Source organism: Hemicordylus capensis, chromosome 5, assembly GCF_027244095.1.
Source record: "Hemicordylus capensis ecotype Gifberg chromosome 5, rHemCap1.1.pri, whole genome shotgun sequence".
Taxonomy (NCBI): Eukaryota; Metazoa; Chordata; class Lepidosauria; order Squamata; family Cordylidae; genus Hemicordylus; species Hemicordylus capensis.
Genome location: NC_069661.1, coordinates 177,837,272 through 177,858,717, shown reverse-complemented (window position 1 = coordinate 177,858,717; position 21,446 = coordinate 177,837,272). Strand labels below are relative to the sequence as shown.

Below are 21,446 nucleotides of genomic sequence, written 5' to 3'. Positions count from 1 at the left end.
AGGAGGGAAGTGATGAGCGCGTGTACGACCTCTCCCCCCCGCCGCGGCACCCCCACCACCCCCGACACCAGCGCGCTGTGCCCTCGTTAAGCCGGCAGGTTTCTGTCTGGCAGGCGTCGGGTCGGGTGCGCTTCCTCTCTCTCATCATACACACACACACACACACCCCGGTGTCAGTTTAAGGTCCAAATCAAATCTGTGATACCCGCCAACAGTTGCTGAGACAGTCAGAGGTTGCATCCCTTCCTGCTCTACCTATTTCTCTGAATGGCCTGTGTAAAGGATAGCTGCAGTACCCAGGCTAAGACCTGGGTGTATCTTAATATTACACTTTTAGAGCATAGTTCCCAAAACGTACTATTGAGCAACATATTTTCCCCTTACTAAAGATAACTTTGGATATATAATCTGGCACTATTAATTTCACCTGCAGGCAGCCTAAGAACTAAATACTTGACAAATTATTATTAAGAACTTTGGATTTACTTCAGTGGTTTAATGTCTGCTATTAACGCGTTGACACCTGTATATGTAATTTTTTTTAAAGGTCTCTCGCTTGCTTTGTTTTTTAAAATACATATTTCAAATAAAGATATCAGGGCAACAAACTATGAATACATTTGTTTGTTGTGTACAAAACCGTTTGGACTGTGAATGTACAATGTGGACTGGAAAACAGAAGAGAGCTGTTTTTAAATTATTACTATTTAAAATTATTTTGTATAAACATTGTTCTTACATTTCCATCACAAATCTAAATGAGCATGAGATCATGTTTGTTTTCACATTGAAAACCACCAAGAACCCATGATTAGACCAGGAGGAAAGTCTGGCTCACCTCTCCTGCAATGAAGTAGCAGCAAAGATCTGAGGCTAGATTGGGACACTTCCAGGCTATTTTACTCTATACTGTACAACTGTAAACCTAAACCTATAGTAATACTGTACTGTAAAACCTATAGTATAACGGTAATACTATACTGTAAGCCATTGGGAAAGGCTTATAAATATATGTGGTATAAAAAACAATAATTATAAAAGAGCTTTAAACAAGTCTTATTGTACCTAAATTCCACACATCCAGACACATCAAAATTAACAAGCCTGCTCACACAAACAGCTATCTGGTCCATAGATGCATAGAGAAACAGGCACTACTTGAATCAGAGAAAGCATAGAAGCTGGGCCCCCTAGTTAAGCCTACTTAGGTGATACAATGGTACAGACAAAAATTCACAGTGAAGAGGTTACATGAAAAGAGCTGCAAATAAGGAACCCACAAGAGTTTGGTCAAGGGAAAATTAAATTTTTGTTCAAGTTTGCTGCAGATTCCTACCGAAGACGTAGCTGTGCAAGTTCCCAAGCTAAGCAAACGCTTTGTATTATTGACTATAGGAATTGGTGCACCTGCTAAATCTAGGTTGCTGTGGTAGCGTTCTTCTCCACTTTGTGTTCGAATAAAGGCTAGTGATTGGGTTACAGTAAGGAACAATTTATAATTCTAAGGCTGAAATTCTATGCTTAGCTATGGAAACAAATCTCATTGAACTCGCTGCAACTTACTTCCAACTATATGCATGGCGTTAGGCTACAAAGATGATTCATCACTCCAAAGTAACATGAATCTGGAAAATAGCACTGACTCTATTAAAAACACACATTAACAGAAACTGATGATTCTCAGTGGCACACTTTACACAAACAATAACAGATAATTACAAAATACAATGCACAGGGGATTAGAAATTAAGGATTAAAAGAGCTTTAGACTGCAATGTAATATAGAAAGAGAAGATAAATTAGATGCAGAAGCAAGAGATAATTCTGAAGAAATGTAATAGATGCAAGTTGTACTCATACACAACTGTCAAACACATACATACTCATATAATCAAGTCAATTTTTGTCTGAAGTATTTCTCAGGATGGTGTCCATCTCCAATCATTTGATGTCATATCCAAATATGTAGTACCAGCACTTTAAACAATATTCCCACTAAATCGGGAAAGGGGGCACACACAAGCTACTGATACCAAACGCTTTTACAGAAATATCTTGCCTTATTTTTCTCCAGACTTTGGTTTATTTATTAAGTTTCTTTCCTTCTTTAACAATTGTTTGCAATATTATCATATGGTATATAATTAGACAGGAAAGAAAAAATACATCATTTTTAAAAACCAATTCAGCTCACAACAGTTTAAAAGATAAAGGCCTGATAGAAGATCTAATAGAGTAAATATACAGTATGACTTTCCTGAGTGTGCCAATGGAACAGATCTCTTTTGGAAACAGATTCTACAAGCTTGGGCACACCACCTCAGATACCTTGTTCCCAGTGGCAGCTAATCCTTCCTCAAAAATGGACCCCCCACACACACACACAAAAGGGCCTCAGTCGCAATCGACCAGAGACAAAGCCACACACAACATATGGCAGAGTTGTATTTTCACAATTCAGCATGTAACTAGTGTATTTTCTTCCTGGACCTGCATAGGTTTTCTTCTCAGACATGCTCCATTTTCTTGGAGTTTCCCCATACTTAACTCTATATCATTTGTAACTGTCAGATTTCCTTCCTTCCTCCTTATTTTTTGGCCACTAGTCTCTACTTCAGTAGGTCAATATCAGTAATTAAAAATGAGCACATAATTTTAAACTTTCTGGAAGTAAAGTCACAGTGGGAAACATACTTATGATTCTCATATGCACACAAAACTAAATATAGTACTAACAATTAAAATAAAGATCAAAGAATATGTTATAAAATGCCTGTTTGATGTACAGTAATGAGGTCAGGTTTTCTAGTATGCCATCTATAATATTCTGTTCAGATGTAAAGTGTTCAAAGAAGTTGTCTGGGGGTGGGGGAGTGTAGGCTTTTTACAAGTTCACAAAGTTTACAGTGTCCAGAATATGATACCTGAAAATGCTTGACATCTAATTTAAACTGTATATGGTACAAGCCTAATACACTAGCATACATGCAATAATTATTGCATACAGTGAATAATTACTGTGGCTATTATATATAATTTCCTAATGGTTGAACTGTGGACAGAGCAGACAATCATATCCTAAAGGTGTAGCCTCTATGTGAAAGTTATCATGCTATCAGCTTCTAAACAGAATTTTTAGAAAAATCACACTGGTTGATCTGAATTCCTCTGATTAATAGGGAGTCAAGTGATCTCAAAGGGATTTGAACTAGAAAAAACTATAGTGGTGTAATAGTGGCTCTATATTCTACCTAAATACCATATACTCAATGTACTCAACTCCATATTTAAAAAGAAGTTAATATTTCCTTGCCTTAGAGTTTGAGACATGAAATAATTGTTTCTTTGATTATAGCACTGTTTTGCTTATTCTGCATGTCAAGAATACAAACTCTTGTCTGTACTAACGAGGATAAGCTCAACTTTGTCTAATACTAAACATAGTACTAATTGCAAACCAGGAATTTCTAATCATTTGGCAGTTAACTCTAAGGACTAAAAATTTCAGGTCTAGGCATTAATGTTATTATTTATTATTATTTTATTTTACATTTTATATTCTGCTTTTTCTCCAAGGAGCCCAGAACAGAGCACTACATACTTAGGTTTCTCCTCACAACAACCTTGTGAAGTAGGTTAGGCAGAGAAAGAAGTGACTGGCCCAGAGTCACCCAGCTAGTATCATGGCTGAATGGGGATTTGAACTCAGGTCTCCCCAGTCCTAGTCCAGCACTCTAACCACTACACCACGCTGAGTGAATGTTTGCCTTCACTCAGCAGAAGAATATTTAGAAAGCAACTGTAGTGTTAGATGTACGTATGTGCATGGGATGGGAAGGTTGTGTTTCAAATCAGACCTCATCAAACACTGCCTCAGTCTAAGAAAATGAATACTAAGTACTGGTTTAGACAATGCTTTGCCGCCAAGCCTACCACAAACAATCAGGACCTGTGCATGCCACAAGAGAGCATGTCGTCCTTCCTTTGTGGCATGCAGGTATGTCCCTCTCTAATCACGGGAGAGTAGGTCAGATGAATGGAGGATAGGCCAGGTGAATCCACACAATCTGGATGTGTAAATGCTGTGAGCATGCATATCCTCCCCACTTCCTGCATTTGGGAGACTTTTCTGCAGCCATGTAGAGTGGGGAGCACTTTGTCCAAGCCACTCCTTTACATGCAACCAAAATACTGATTTAAAAACTAGTATTTGGGTTACATGTAGAGAAGCAATTCCAATAAACTGCCTCCATATTTAATAACCACTAGTAAAGGAGTTAAACAAGGGTGCATTTTGGCACCCTGCCTGTTTAATTTTTACATAAATACCCTAGCTAATAATCGCTCCGATCCAGTGCTACATTCCACAACTATTGCATGTGCAGCTATCCCAATCCTGCTGTATGCAGATGTTGCTACTATCCATCTCATGAACTCCTGTGGGCCTTAGGAGAGCAGTTAGGCTCTTGGCCACTTACTGCAAGGACAACCACTTGGTCATTAACTTGCAGAAATCCAAAGTGATGGTCTTTGCCAAGAGGCCTAAAAGATTCAACCGGCATATAGAAGGCCATTGTATAGAGCAGGTCAATTGTTCAACAGGCAGAAAGAAGTCCTTAAGCAACGTTATGCCTTTCCCCGAGCCGTGTGCCCGTACGGTGTGGGGAGGGGCGGGGTTGTGCTCCGCCCAGGGAGGCAGGCATGCCGGCTGCCATGTCAGCCCCCTCCACGTGGCCAGGGACTAGCCTATTAGGAGAGGGGGCAGGGAGAAGTTAGCCTGGCAGCACTCCTTCTGCTCAGTCCTTCGGCTGCTGGGCAAGGGAGAGGATGCTCTTTGGTCGCTCCACAGCGACCACGTGCAAAGAAGAGCACCCTGTTCATTAAGATTCTTTCCTTCCAAAGGTGGAGAAGTTATCCCTGCAGTGCTAAAGTTATTTGCTGCTAAAACGTTGGCCCAACCTTTGTATGGCTCACAAATGGGCCCCTACACTAACTATAGGCTCCTGGAGATAATCCAATCTAAGTTTCTTAGAGCAGTATTCAGGGCCCCTCAGTGTATCTCCAATGCAGCATTGAGGTTGGAAATGGGCTTCCAGAGGATGGAAACAAAAGCATGGATTTTAATCCTCAGTTATTGGCTTAGGATACATTTCTCCCCTCTGGGATTGATCCCTCTTATGTTGGCCGATAAGTTTCAATCCACCTGAACACGAGCACTGATGGGTAAATTGTCATCACTCGGCCTCTCTGCTGAACATTTGTCATTACTAGATTACAGTCAGGCCAAGGAGACCCTCAAACAGTGGGTCTTGGACACTAAACATCAGAACGATTTAAGCTCCATAAGAGGGTGCCTTGGTGACTTCAAGCAGGAACCTGCTAGCTATCTATTGTCCCTCTTATTATAAGATGCTGTCATCTTATAATTGATATTCTCTCTTTACCAAGCCATCACAGGGTTTTCCTTAGAGCAAGATATGATGCCTTACCATCAGCGGTCTTATCGGGAAGGTTTTTGAAAACCCCTCTGGCCAGTCAGTTATGCCCCTGTGGCTCAGGTGAGGTTGAATCTGTCCACCATGTGCTGTTGTTTTGTCCTTTTTATAATTAGAGCCAGTGCAGTCTTATTTCTCCCTTGCTATCATGCTTTCCCGGCCAGACTGCTGAATTTTATGTCATACTCCTCATGGCAGATAAGAAACCTTCTACCACCTACAAGGTTGCCAGATTTTGTGCAGCAGCTGTTAAGATCCGTCAACAGCTAACCTCTAGTCCTTCTTTTTAGATGTCGTTACATAAGGCTTCTATGTTGGTGTATTCTGTATGGTTTACTTCTTATCTGAATGCAGTACCATCTGTTTGTATATATAACGGATCAATGATCGTAATAAAGTATTTCATTCATTCAATCCACTGCCCCCATTCCCCAACTCCCAGCATGTGACTGCAGATTACCCCAGGCACTGGGAGTGGAGAGGACCTGCATACTCACTGCATGCACATGTCTGATTGTGTGAATTTGGGCTGGCCTGAACCAGCTTGAAGTGTGTTAGTAGCTTAATTAAATGGGATGTTTCAGATGATACCTAAGCCACCTGGCCTACTGCAAGTGATAAGGATATTTGCGCTCTATGAGTACACTGGTGTGCAGGGAAACATATCTCCATAACTGTTCTTATTTGCAGTTATGTAGAGAGGTGGTTCAGATGGAACACTTTCCCATGCATTTAGAAAGATGGGAGAAGGACATGCACACCTCCTTACCACTTGTGATGGATAGAGCAGATAGTGTATCATCCAAACTTGCCCAATGTGAAAAATATTGCTATTTTCTAGAGAAATGTAGTTAAATGCTTAGAAGGAGGGCAGGGCGGTAGCCTCTGAATTTAGGAATGAATGACCACATTCTTAACTACAAGTATAATGGTAGCTGTCATAGATAGAAAGTTGTCCTAAATAGAAAGCCATGCAGACAAAACAGAGTAAGCTGGCTTGCCTGAGCAATTTGAGCACATTGCAGCCATCTTTATTGTGATTATAGATGAAATGTGATCAGATGAAAGCCTAAGAACTTACTTCTGGCCATCAGTAAGCAACAGCTTGAAGGCTGTAGCATATTAGTGGCCAGACAAGTGAGTTCTTAAGCTCCCATCTGATTTTGTTTCATCCATAATCATAATAAAGATGGCTGCAATGTGCTCAAATTGGTTAGGCAGGTCAACTTGCCCTGTTTTGTCTGCATGGGGGCTTTCTATCTAGGACACCCTTAAAGCTGTCAATAATATAGAGAGGCTATGAAATACAGGCTAGAAATATGCCTTAATCTAAAACACATACATACCTGCTGTAAATATAAATGTGATGCCCAGCTGAATGAGTTTGTCAGAGACAACATACAGGAAATACTGTAATGTGAGCCCATGGAGCAGCTGGCTTACAGACAAGAGGTTAAACCTTGCAATACAGAAAGAGCTGCATGAAACTACCATTTAATTCAAGCTAAATGATGGTATTTAACCTTTTCCCCTTTTAGCACTACACAATTAGGTTTGCATCATTAGAACATAAGACTACCGCCAATGATTTTCTAATTGCTATGTTACACAGCACTGTAATTTTTGCTGGCGATATGCTGCTTGGTTCTTAAAATACCAAACAGGGATATTTAATTCTCCCAAAAGCTCCACTAGTTCTTTGGTGTTTTCAGAAGAAAAGGTCCTCATGAGTAATCATTATGAACATGTGATTCTGAGATTTTATTTGAGCCTTTAGAGTTATATTCAAGACAAGAACCTATTTTTTTCTGTTATCTAGACCAGGGATTCTCAACACTGGGTTGAGATGTTATTGGACTTTAACTCCCATAATCCCCAACCAAAGGCCACTGGGGCTGGGGATTATGGGAGTTGAAGTCCAATAACATCTGGGCACTCATCGTTGAGAATCCTTGATCTAGACCAGGCATCCCCAAACTGCGGCCCTCCAGATGTTGCTGAACTACAACTCCCAGCATCCCTAAACACAATTTTTTGTGGCTGGGTATGCTGGAAGTTGTAGTTCAGCAACATCTGGAGGGCCGCAGTTTGAGGATGCCTGATCTAGACCATTGACTACACTCATCAGAACTGCGTATTCATTCCACCACTAAAGCTGAAAACTTTATGTGATGGTGATTGTAATTTAACTAGTTAGTTATGCATAGTGAAAAGATTTATAATCAAAATAGAAATAGAAGAAAATTCTGGAAAATGTGGAAATGATACATTTGGATACGCAGCCACATGTAGTGTCACATATGTATCTTATCCTGTCTATGGAGCTTTCAATGGTATATGTGTTCTGTACTCTTTATCCATTTTAGCTTCATCATTCTGTGATTTTCCAGTCTCTCTTCCAGTTCAGGATTGTCCAGCATACTTCATGGCTGTGCAGAGATTTGAACTCTACCCTCCCTAATCCAAGTCCAGTACTCTGTCCACCACACATTGGTCTGGTTTTGACAACACTTTAAAAACCAGGGTTTAAAGTTATCGATAGAAAACATGAATTTTGGGCTTGCAATTTCACCTCCTCTTCCTCTCTTCTCCTCTCTTTCTTTTCAAAACACAGCAGCTTAACTCATTTGAACTTGTAGAATTATTCTTAGTAGCCAGGATTTCCTAGTTGAATATAAAAAAGGTAAAAGTTTCATTTATCTGGAAATATTGAGGTACATCACCAACAAGCTGGTTATTGCACATGCACATGTCCTAGGAACAGATCTCCAGCAAACTAGCAATTTGATTGTAATGAATTATGCAAATGTTTATAAAAAGGAAATATGAATGTAGTGTATCTTCAGGTGCTCCAATGGAGAAATTAAATCCTAATTAGTGCTGAATAGATACCTTTAGACACATAATGCTTCCTTTTATGAACACACTCTATTTTGTGAAAGGAATGTGTGTATGTAACGGCCTGAAACAGTCCACATTAATTACCCTCTGTAGTTCAGTTAATTGGTATGCATAATACATAAAGAGGAAGACTTATGAATAAAATTTAGAATTGTTAAAGCAACACAAAGCAAAAGGGGAAACCATCTCAAATGTTCAAGTGAGAACATCAAAACGGAGTACTGCAACATAGCTTTGTGTCTGCTTATGCTGAAAGACAACCAGGGTTAGAGTTTCTGATCCAGATCCAACTGCAGCCCCATTAAGATATTATTGAGAGCAGCAGCATTCACAGTTAGGGCTCCAAAAGCGGGAGGAAGTCCCACCCTGCTGTTGTCACCGCCTTCTGCCAGGCACTCGTGGTTACAGAGCCATTTGTGTGAAGGGGGAAGCACCGTAATGGCGATGGCTAGTGCTGCCCTGAGCAGCAGCATTCCAAGTCCAGTCGGCGGCTCACAGAAGCACCATCCATGATGGTGATGACACTTCCTCCTTCACACAAATGATACCATAATCAGGCAGGAGGCGGCAAGTGACAGCAGTGGGGTGGGACTTCCTCCCCACTTTCAGAGTGCTCAGTGAAGTCTGAATGGGGCTAGAAAGTAAGTGGCATGCAGTAGAAATCCCTCTGTCCCGTAGTGTTTCTATGGATACCACCAACAGCAGCAGAAGTCTATGGCTCAGGTTACTTACCATGGTAGTCCTTACCATTTTGACAGCTCTCCTGACAGTGATGATTATACCATTGGCTGTCAATGATCTTAATTCAAACTGCAAGTGATGTGACAGAGTCAGATCATCTTTTGCTCTACTCCAAAGCAGTTAAAAGGGGGGTGCCAGATTGATTGGGAAAGGAGCCCGCGGGAGGGGAAGGAAAGGTTTAACACTTCCTCCACAGATTATGTCCCTCCAAGTCCTGCTCCTCTCCACAAGCTGCTATTAATGTTGTGTGGTGGTGGTGAGGGGGGGGATACAGGTGTAAGAAAGGAAAAAGTGAGGGGGAGTGTGAAATTCACCAGCAAAACTAGCAGTGTATTTGGGGGGCAATTGATTGCCATTAAAATGAACTGAGCACCAAAGGCATACAGTTCCCCACACTGCTCCTTTCATATTCAAATTAGTACTCCCCTAGATGTTGAGTGATCTAATAATGGATCTCATATGTCACCATAATATCATGATATCACCATTTGGAGCCCACAGTTCTTCTTTCTATCTGTTTCCTTAAGAGCCAACACTGTACACAGGGCGGAACTTATGTACACAGTAGTTTAATTCAGATAAGTGATCTGAAGATAAGTTTCCCCAAATAAGAATAACAACTTTGGATTCTGTGCTAGCTGCAACCTTTTCTAGAGATAACAGAACTGGCCACTATCATCCATATCGCTGTCACATAAAGACTGAATCATTATAGCACATAGCGCTTGCCTCTGGAAAGTGTTTACAAACTTCTGAGTTGAAAATGCAGCAGCCAGACTACTGCCAGGAGCAGGGGCGTAACAAGGTTGGAGTGGGCCCAGAGAAATTTTTTTTAAATGGGCCCCCCAAAACAGGGCAGGGAAGTTTTCAGGGAACTGAGTGCCACCCACGGCCACCCCCCATTTCCTAGATTTTTACATGATACGCGGCGGCTGCACCGGGGGCAGCAGGAGCCGAGCGAGCAACAGAACTAATTGGGCACACTTGAGAAGAGAGAAGAGGGATCGCATGGCATGCTGCTGCTGAACATATGGTGATGGCCAGGGCTGGCGACTGCACCAGTTGGGGGGGACCAGGAGCCAGCGTGGCCAAGCAAGAAACAACAGCAGCAGCAGTTGTGGAGGGCCGCCGCCAAACACACACACTTGAGAGAGGAGAGAGGAGTGTGCCACCGCGGACCATGCAGTCATGGCCCGGGCCGGTGCAGGGGGCAGCCGGGGCCGGTGCTGGGGGCAGCAGGAACCGAGCAACAGCCTGTTGCAGCACTAAGTTGGGGAGCGGCTCACCACAGCTAAGTTTGTTAGCAACAATACACACACACATACCCCATTCCAGTTAAAGAGTGCAGAGTTTAGTTGTAGGGATGTGCAAACAGGTTTGACATCGAACGTGTTTGATATCGAACTGGTTTGGTTCAACGGTTCAGGGTCAAACTGAACCCCCCCCTCCCCTCAGCCCATTTGAGGGGTTTGTGAGGGTTTTTTAAAAAATAATCTTTTTTAAATGTACCACCTCTGGAGGTGTTCTCAGAAGTGGCAGGGGAATCCACGGAGGTTTCCCCTCCCTCGCTGGCCTCCCTTCAGTCCAAAACCGGCTTGTTTGGTTGCTCCTTGGCCTGTTCAGGCCTTTACCCCAGCGTGGTGGCCATTTTGGAGGCAGCTGTACCTGCGCAATGGGCTTCTGTGTGGCCTGGGTCCTTCTTCCCATTAAAGGAGAAGGAGTCCTTCTGGGGCTCCTTCTTCCCACTAAACCCAGGAGGCTGGAGATCAAATCTCGGCAGGCCCCCAAGCGTGGGAAGAGGAGCCGAGGCTGAGGGGAGTAAGGCTACCGCCCCCAGCGTGGAGGAGAGGCACACAGGATGGATCAAGGATGGTGAAGCGAATAGGCAGTTGAGCCTCCTGAGTAAGCATAAACCTCTGGTCCCAGGGATGGTGGACAGAGGAGGCAAGGAGCTCTGGCTGGTGGCCGCAGTGGTGGGGCCTGGCTGCGATATGTGTTGGGAGCGGACTGGCTGCCTCAGCCTGCTAGCCTCATGCCTGCAGAAGGCAGTTGCTGCTCCAGTCCAATAGGCAGGCAGCGGCAGCATAGTCCATGGATGTATCATTGCTGCTGCCCAGCCTGAATGTGGCGTGGCAGTGGCTGGGAGTGTGGGGTTGCTGGCCAAGGTTTCTCAGAGAGTGGCTGAGTGGAAGAGAGCAGCGGCTGTGGCTGGGTGGGCCACTGGCATAGCATGTACTGTCACCAATTGCCATGTCTGTGAGTCTCTTGATGATGTTATTGATATATATTAATTGCTTTGCTGCCAGAGTTTTGGGATTGGCTGGGGATGGGGGAACTGGGAGTGGCAAATTCCTTGCTTGCCTACAGATGGCAAAAGCGTTAATCCACCCCTGTGTGAACAGCTGCTATATAGTTTAGGACCAGGACACCTGAAGGACCACATTGTCCCTATAAACCATCCCAACCACTAAGATGTTTGGAGAATATCCTGATTCTGGCAACACTGCTGAGTTACGATTGGCACAGGGCTTTCTCAATGGTGATATGGCATTACCAGGCCAGCTGGCTGTTACAGAGAAAGGGAAATGAGAAATTTAATAGCCATTTTCCCTTTCAGCTGTCCTGTCAGCTCTTTGAACTCAAGGAACAGTTTAAACCACCCACAGAACCTCACTTGCTCCTTAGCAACGCCTGGTCGGTTCTGAATAAATCAGAAACCATCCATTGTTTGATCATGGATGAAAGTGCCAACCTGGTATGTATTATGGAGACCTGGTTAGAGAAAGTTAGTGATCCAGTTTGGTCCTAGCTTCTCCCTATGGGGTAGTCTGTTGTCAAGCAGGGTGAGAGGACATGGGCAAGGAGATGGGGTGGACAGGCTGTAGTTTATAGGAATTTGCAACATCAGTTGATTACTGTGATGCTTTTAATGAGTTTTCTCTGACAAAATCTTGTCACCCTAGACACCATTACTTGTATCTATTGTAGAGGTGTCCAGTAACTTATTTGGTTAATTTAGATCAGCTTAAGTTTGTTACTCCAGCTACTTGAAGTGATAAATCCTACCAGCTGTTCTCTTGATCTTTGCCCAGCATGGCTTATAGTTTATTTATTTAAACATATTTTTATACTGCCCAAAAATTAGGGTTGTAGTAACATTAGTTAATACAAAATAAATAACAGAAAATTAAAACATTAAAAATAAATGATATACAGTTAATGCACTGCAACAATTTAAAAATTTAAAACAATATTTTAAAACAATGTTAAAACTAGAAGCACCCCCAGACTGTGTACCTGTTCCATCTGGGGAAGTGTGACCCTATCCAGAACTGGAAGATCAAACTCATCTGAGTTTCAACCCTACACAATGAGTACCTCCATCTTATCCAGATCCAGTCTCAGTTTGTTATCCCTCATCCATCCCATCACCACCTCCAGGCAGGCATTTAGGGAAGTTATGCCCTCTCCCGATGATGTTGACATGGAGAAATAGATTTGGGTGTCATCAGCATACTGAAAGCACCCTGCACCAAATCTCCTGATTATCTCTCCCAGAGGTTTCATGTAGAAGTTGAACAACATCGGAAGCAACATGGAGACCTGAGGCACACCATACAGAAGTTCAGGTTTTGAATAACAACAGTCTCCAAGGAACACCATCTGGAACCTGACTGAGAGATAGCATACCCCATAGGCTTGTGATTTGGGTGGTGGTGGTTGGCACCCCATGTGCACTACACCACAACCCGCTATGGCCACCCTGGTGCCACCCACACAGAGCTATGGGACCACTGAAATCCCCACTATTCCATATGGGGGGGGGGAATGTGCAAAAAAAAAAAAAAAAAAAGCAGTGCCCCCAACTCCTAATCCTCTCAGGCGCTCCAGAAGGATACTATGGTTAATAGTATTGAAGGTTGCCAAGAGGTCCAAAAGGACCAACAGAGTCACTCTTCCTGTCAATTCCCAATTGGAGATCATCCATCAGGCCAACCAAGGCAGTCTCCACCCCACAGCCTGTCCGAACTGGGTCTAGATAATATGCTAGGGAAGTTGTTGGAGAGGGTATGGTAGATGATATAAATGCTTCTGATGGAGGGCAGGGTGTCTCCTTGTCCCAAGGAGGCAATTATTAGACCTCTTTTAAAGAACCGCACATTGAGCCTGTTAGGCGAGTAGAGGCCCATCTCTAACTCCCATGGTTGGGCTAGGAGTTTGAAGGTGATGCCTCTCCACTCCAGGCAGTCTTGGATGAAAGATTATCTAGATTCACTTGAAACCAGTTTTTGGATGGGCTATTCTACCACAAAAACCACATGGTTTTGAGGTTGCCAGGAGTCGACACTGACTCAAAGGCACAACTTTTCCTTATGTGGTTAAAACTGCCTGGTTGGGCTATTAGATGACCTCCAATTAGCAAATGACAGAGGAAATGTGACTGATAGCACATTTTCAGGAGCTTTCAATACCATCAGCCATAGTATCCTAGATAGTGGGAGGCTCTGTTTCACAGTAGTTCTAATCATACCAGTCCAGCACATTCCAGATGCTGTCACATGGAGACTGTTGCTTTTCAAAATGAGAGCTTTTAGGTCAGGGCTGCTTAGGCCCCCCAGCCTTTTAACAACTCCCATAATCCCCAACCACAGTGGCCAATAGCCAGGGATTATGAGAGTTGTAGGCCAACATCTGCAGGAGGGCCGAATTTGAGCAGCCCTATGTTAGAGGGAGTCCCACGTGACTCCATTTTGTTTCCAATGCTTTTTAACATTTACATGAAACCGCTCAGAGAGATCATCAAGAGATTTGGTGCAGGGTACTATCAGTACGCTGACAACACTAAAATCTATCTCATGTCAGCTTCATCAGGATATGATGTAACATAAAATGACATAAAATGCCTGTTTTCAGGCAGGAATGGCTGGATGAGGGTTAAAGAACTGAAGCTGAAACCAGATAAGATGTTCCTTGTAGGAGGCCATAATCCAGGAGCAGGAATAGATCTGCCTGTTCTGGAAAGAGTTACACACTTCCAGAAAAAACAGGTGTACAGTATTTCTGGGTCCAAACCTCCGATACTCACCTCAACCTGAGGTGCTGTTTATCAACTTTGGTTGATACCCCAACTGCATCCTTTTCTGGAACACAGGGACCTTAAATAAATATCTTAACAGCTTCAGCCCAGGGTTTCTAAGATAATGTTTTCATCACCATGAACCCCAACATGTATGGTCAGAGAAACTACAGTAACTTTGGTTCTTCTAGTGGTCATCTGTCCTTTTACACCAATGAACTATGCGCCTGTGCAGAGACCTCGTCGGAATCTAACAAGATCTATTCTCTTGATTTAGGTGGGAACCCAGCCCCCATATGCAGCTGTGCCACTCCACATCCCCTCAGTCATGGAGTCCACCTTTAATAGATCCAGCGGAGAGGATGGGAGAGTGTGTTAAAAGGACAGATGACCACTAGAAAAACCAAAGTTACAGGTAAGCAACCTGTAGTTCTTCGACGTGGTCTCTTTTACACCAATGGGCACATAACAAGCTAGCACCCAAGGTGGAGGGATATTAAACAGAAACATGGATGCACTCTGCAAGAAGTATTTATTTCAAAGAAACAAAGGACATCAACCAAAAAAAAAAGACAGACTGCAGGACAGTCCTGCCAAACTTATCATTCTGGCTCTTGCATCAATGGCATAATGACGAATAAAGGAATGGGGTAAAGCCCAAGTAGCCGCCTGACAAATAGCGTCCAATGCAACTGCATGATGAAAGGCCACAATGGACCTGAGTGTGCCTTAATGGTCCCAGGCAATTGTTTATTTGCCAAGCTATAGCAAAGTTCAATAGTTGAAACAATCCACCTAGATAGCGGCTGCAAAGAAACTTGCAAACCCTTGCGAGGTCCCTCATACAGAACAAACAGAGGAGTTGTTTTTCTCCACTCTGCAGACCTTTGAACGGTGAAGGATAGGTCCGAATCTGGAGTCAGGGTCACCCCCTTCACTATCTGTCTCCGGAGGTGCACCCAGATTTGGGACCAAGTCCAGAGGGATGGCTGGAACCTCTGAGGGCTTATCCAAGGGGGATGGCACCGACCCATCTGCTGTCGTAGTCGGTATTGATGAAGGCTGCGTCACCGGAGACTGAGCTGGAACTCCCAATAGTGAAATTTGTCCACTAGCGCAGTTGCATAGATCCCATCAAGGAGAACGAGAATGAAGCATTCCTTCCGAATGTGAAGGGACCCTATGTAAATCTTGTCTAGTCTTCATCATCACACAAATTCCTCTTGGTACTAAATCCATACCACGACCTCCCACAGTCAGATAACCAGAGTAGCAATCAGAAGGAAACTTGCTATACACGCCATCTTCTCGGCGCCAATCTCCACAGGAGGGTGGTTCTTTCTCTACGTGGTGCATGGAACCCTGCACAGAGTCACAGTATTGACCAGAGTAGGATTGACCACATCGATCCCAGTCTCTCCCATATCTACATTCAGAGGAGCGGTCCTCTGAGTCCCAATGCGCCCTTCGATCCCCACAGAGGGACTGTTCCACACGGCGCACGGGAGACAAATGATGTCTAGGCAGCCACGTCAAATTTGCATTATCTCTGTCAGGTGAATAAGGCCCATAGTCCAACAAAGCACAGCCCGTTTTGCTGGCTGCTATCAAGCTTTCCTGTCCACCACTGGGAAAAGTGCAGTCAGGCAACTGGTTCAGTGACTTCCTAGCCACCAGGGAACTAGTGTGAGGATAAGGGCTGGTAGACTTTGGTACCAAAGGAATCAGTACCGCAGCCGGCATATTCTCTGACACCTGATCAACAACTGTCAAGCCCTGTGCAGCGGAGACCTATTTTGACTTCTTGACCAAGGGCGCCTCCGAAGGAGAAGCTGACAGGGGTTTCTTCTTGGGATTAGGAGGCAGATGCTGTCCTGCTGGTATAGGAGGGACTTACGCCAGCTTCTTCTTCGGTGGTACCAAAGGGATGGAAGAGGGAGTTGCTACCAAAGGTATATTAGGCCTAGGCAACTCGTCTGATGGCACAGAAGGGGCCGGAACCACAGGCGGGTCCAGAGCAGATGCCGATGGTATTGGTACCTAAGCCAGGTGTACTAGCGCCAGTGGAGCGGAGTCCAAACACTCTGATGGTATCAAAGAAGCCATTTTAAATGACTGCTTCAACGATAAGGCCTCTGATCACCGGAGGGCAAATTCCCACAGGGCAGCGTGCAAGCGAGAAGCCCTTTTCTTTCGAGCCTGCTTCATGAACCTTTGGCAATGAATGCAGGTCTCGACTATGTGGGATTCCCTCAGACAAAGCAGACACTTGGTATGAGTATTGGGGGAAGGAATCCTAGATCCACAATGAACACATTTTAAAAAGTTTTTTTGTGCCCAGCATTTTCAGCTAGCTGGCCACAAAGCCCCATCCTGGCCAGGACTGGAGCCAAATGAACAGGGAGAAAACAGTGGGGCAGGGGGGAGGAGAGGAGGAATAAAATCGTCAAGAAAAAAAGCTACTGCACAAAGTAAAGAAAACAACAGGCTTTAAAACAGGGGAAAACAGGAGAAAAAACAAGAGGATTTAAGGAAGCCACAGTCCTATTCGTTGTAGAGCCAAAGATTCCATGATGTCTATTTTATTTATTTAATTATCAAATTTGTACACCGCCCCAAACTTTCGTCTCTGGGTGGTTAACAATAGCAATACTGAAACATGGATGACGAAGACTGAAGGGATGTGGAGTAGCGGAGTGGCTGGGGACAGGGTTCCTGCCTAAATCAGGAGAATAGAGCTTGTTAGGTTCCGACGAGGTCTCTGTGAAGGCGCATAGTCCATTGGTGTAAAAGGCAGAGACCACATCGAAGAAGTTGGTTTACAAATGCCACTGGTCTGTCTGCTGGCAATGAGCTTTTTCTGTAGTTGCCCTGAGGCTATGGAACAAACTCCCATTGAAGTAAGAGCTGCACCATCTCAGATGCCTTCAGAAAGAACACTGAAAACAGACCTATTCAGTCTTTTAGCTGATTGTTTTTAACAGTTGATTTTAAATTTAATGGATATTTTAACCAGTTGTGAACCATCCTGAGACTTGGTTATAGGTGGTATAAAAATGTGTTAAAATAAATAAAATAAATTGAAGAATTGTCTCCTGGCCCCATTATTAGCCATCTTCCATCAGATTTTTTCAGGTAAACCTTTAGTGCTTGATTTGTGGATTTATGCTGCTACAAGCTCTGAAGTCAGGTTTTGGTTTTTTGTATGTGGCAGTTGTTTTTTAAAGTATGTATTTGTATTTCACTATTTTTTCTATTTGCCACTTCCCCCCTGCTTGCCACCAATAGAAGAGAGGGATATACATTTAATAAATCATTAAAAATGGGTCCCTATGAAAAGGATTTCCTGATCGAGTCATGGTACGACAATGAAGAGAGGCATGACAAAAATCTATTGTAAAAGCAAAACAGAAAAGTGAAAAGTCTGAACCAACAACATATAACATTTTCACACCGCGATATGTTATCAGATGGAAGAATATTAAGCTTATAGCATGCATTAGTACTTTAAACACAGACGACATAGTGCAAAACGGACAACAAAGCACAGAGCTGTAACATGAAGTTAAAGACAGTTTAGAAGCCAAGTGCAGGAAATGCAGAATAGACAAGTCCTTACCCTCAGGGTGAGGAGAAAGTGGTCATCTCTCATATAAGGAAATAAATCAATGCCTTATTTCTTCATTTAACTGATTTCTTTACTACTGAATATTCAGAATGGTCAAAGTCCCATATGAATGTCAACCTACTTAAAATCATTAATTTCAATGAGACTTAGGACTAAATGTCTTTGGTTACAATCAGTATTTTTGCCTTATTAGTACCCAAGTTATACTGGACTCCACCAATCATAACATATGATGAAGCAACACAAACTGGAATTAATCTTCTGAGCAATTCATATATGGAACAAAAGGCCAAACAGAAAGTCTGTTTTAATTACTAGACTTGGCTTAAAAATACATACATCACTATAGAAAGTCATACTATGAGGATAAATTAATTTATTTTCTTCCTTACAAGACACATGAGTTTACAGCAGGTTTTAGGATTATATTTTCAAACAGGGAATTAATTATTCTGAAGTGGAACTTATGAAAAGTTCTTTAAAAAGTTGGTATTAACAACTGCAGATTTAGTTGCACTATTCAAATACTGAATTGGATAAAGTGAACTGGATGACATATGCAAACTCAATGCACATTATACAAAGTATGTTACATTATTTGAAAATATAAAAATGTGTTTGCATGCACAAAAGACAATTTACATTGTCATTAAACAAAAGGTATCACATTCAATAGCAGTGTTAAAAACCTACAGCATACTGCTCGTTTATAATACACTGCAATCTAATTTGAAACCCATTTAGACTGATAGAGATGTAAGACCATTTGGTTCCACTGATTTTAATGGAACCAAACTGATTTTAGCTGTGTTGGCTTTGTAGAGCAACCTGTCCAGTTTGTTTGGTTCTTTTTCCAACTTCAGAAACATTCAGTAACATAAGCACATTATAGTTTTGTGAACAACATGATTTTGGCATCTGTGTCTAAAAGATAACAAGTTTGTCTTTCATAATTGTCACACATTCAGATAGATAACAAACATCAGATTAAAAGCCAAATGATACCAGCATTTTACTTTAATTAGTACTATAGTAGATTCTGAAAGATCAGAACCAGTAACTCAAAAACTTACTTTAAGAAATTGTAAGGGTAGACATGAATCCCGATATTCCACAGCATGGGTGGAATGTACTTCCATTCATGCAATGTGGTATGTATTACCAATACCCCGATGAGCAACCCCCGAAACCGACTCCAGAGAATAGGGGAAATTTCAGGAATGAAGACTGCAGAGGCAGCGAGGGAAGGGCTAGTAACCTTCTCCCTTCCGTTTGCACAATCATCTTTGGATCCAAGCCAAAGAAGCTTGTAGCGTGCCATCCCTAACCAAAGTGCTTTTTCTCCAGCTCATTCCGTGACTTTGAATAACTATTTATAAGTAATTACATAGTGATTAACAAGTGCTGGTCCCTTTTAGTACAGAATACATTTCTGAAACAAGCTTCATACCTATGACTTCTCATGCTTACATATTCACAATTTGGAAAGAAATGGAAAGCCTTCATACATATCGGCTTTTAATCTTATCCAGTCATTAAATCTCTGCAAAGTTGTTCTTTCCTGTGTTAATATTTTGGCAGATTTCCTCAGTTTTTCTTCATTTCGTTCTAAATATTGAATGCCATCTGACTGCAACTGATTAAGTTTTTCTTTGCGACTTTCATCCAGAGCTATATCTTCATTCATCAGAGGATTAAATCTGAAGTAGGTATCTGGAGGTAAAAGGGCATCCAGCATAGTGTGGACTTCTATTTTCAAAAACAGAAAGAGTAAAGACACATTAACAGAGCCTGGGAAAACATAAAATGAGTGACTTCAACTTGTAAAAAGGTTTCATGTTTCTTAATGTGGTAATCAATTTTTCCCCTATTTGGTACAAGATTAATATAAGAATCGCACTAGATTCCATATATAATTTGCATCCTGAAAGGCATACAGATTTCTGAATGAGCCATTAAACCTCTTCCTTCATCACTTTATCTTGACAGGGGGGAAAGAATGACATACAAACAAGTAGGAATGTTTTTAGACCATAGGCAAACCGATCAATTTGCCTTTCTACCTGTTGTGCTTAGGTGAAATAAAATGAAAGTGGCTTTCTTCAAATATAAACTCATGTTAAATGTGAATGGGCTGCTGCTAGCCTTTTGACACAATGCAACTGCACAGAGGCGGGTTTTTCAAAACATGTACAGATGAGTCTGTGAACTGTACATATTCACCATGAAAGGTACACTTTAGTTCTGTAACATTTGCAGTGAATGACAGGGTCCTAGTTAAAATGTATACATTGTCTCTTGTGAATAACTGAAGTGAAGGTGGTAGGTAAGATGTAGATGGGCAACATACATGGTATTGTACTTTAACAAAGAGCCGTTGCTCCCAAAAGCTTACAGTCTAAATTTAAAACAGGGGAGGAAAAGGCAAGGCATATAAATTTAAAAATGCAAATTTGCCAACTTAGTCTTTGATCTGATTAGGCAAGACCGAGACTTCACTGAAGGCCAGGTTTTGAACTGGGATATGAAGAGAGCCGGTATTATACAGATGTTCTGGAAATAGTTTGAGGCATAAAAAACAACAAGAAAGAATGGACAGCACAGTTGAACAAAGCAGGAAATCTGCGGGCAGCTGAAGGTGGAAAACTGGAGGAAAAGAGGTCAGGGACACATCAGGGTAAGATGGGAGAAAGATAAAACTGGGGCAAGGCCTTAAAGAGCTTTTATCGCAAGGAGATTTGGAAGGCGATAGGGAAATCAAAGGAGGAATTTAAGTAGGGTTTCTTCTACTTTCATTTCTAAAAACTAGATAAGTGAGTGATTTGCATGTTGGAGGTCTGAATAATAGAGGACTAAGTAATAGTAGACAAAATAATGCCAGAAATAAAAATAATCAGTATTTCTGCCTGCAGTATCCAAGGTAGAAAATAATCAGATATTTAGCTGAGGGGATAAAGAAGCAATGTGTGGTGTTGTTTTTTACTCCTTCAAATGAGTCTACCCTTTAACACCTGCTGTCTCAGATGCCTGGAACTTCTGTCCACAGTGCTCTAATTTCTTTAAACTTTCTCCTAAAACCCACCTCTTCTATGAAGCCTTTGGCTCAGCTCCATAGCTGAGAAAGAGAGAATGAATATGAATGTGTGAACTATGAAAACCCAAATTTGTTGGCAAGTTTGATATCGACCCCCAAGAAGTTTCAGTGTTACTTGTTTGATTTATCCAATAGCTCAACTATAGTTGAGCTACTGGATAAATCAAACAAGCCCTTAAATAAATAACTGAACAGATAGTAGAGATGACTTGGATCAAATGCTTACTTTTACACTGCCAAACAATGAAGTGAAATATGGGCAAAAGTATCTCCCCTTATTCTGCTCATTTATTACCACCATGCCAAACTCTTAAAAATCCTTCCTTGATTATGATAATGCTTATCCCAGCATTCTTCCTGAAATTTGAGGCAGATAACCTTTGAGTCTAGAGCTTTGCATTTTCAACCCTTCATCAGCATTATGGCCACACTTTTCAGCTGTGATATAGTCATCAGTCGAGAGTGAGCTTAATAGCAACATAATCAAGGTACAGTCTCAGGCAGTTAATT

General features: G+C 42.2%; 1 protein-coding gene across 5 annotated transcripts in view; it reads right to left on the bottom strand.

The window, feature by feature from the left end:
* Nucleotides 1–14,729: 14,729 nt before the first annotated feature.
* PNPLA8 (patatin like phospholipase domain containing 8) overlaps nucleotides 14,730–21,446 on the bottom strand; it is a 41,876-nt gene continuing 35,159 nt past the window's right edge. For all 5 annotated transcript variants that reach the window (XM_053256051.1, XM_053256047.1, XM_053256048.1 and 2 more), the window contains one exon: nucleotides 14,730–19,591. In XM_053256051.1, the coding sequence (XP_053112026.1) occupies nucleotides 19,317–19,591 (275 nt within the window). In that variant the 3' untranslated portion in view covers nucleotides 14,730–19,316. The remainder of the gene's footprint in view (nucleotides 19,592–21,446) is intronic.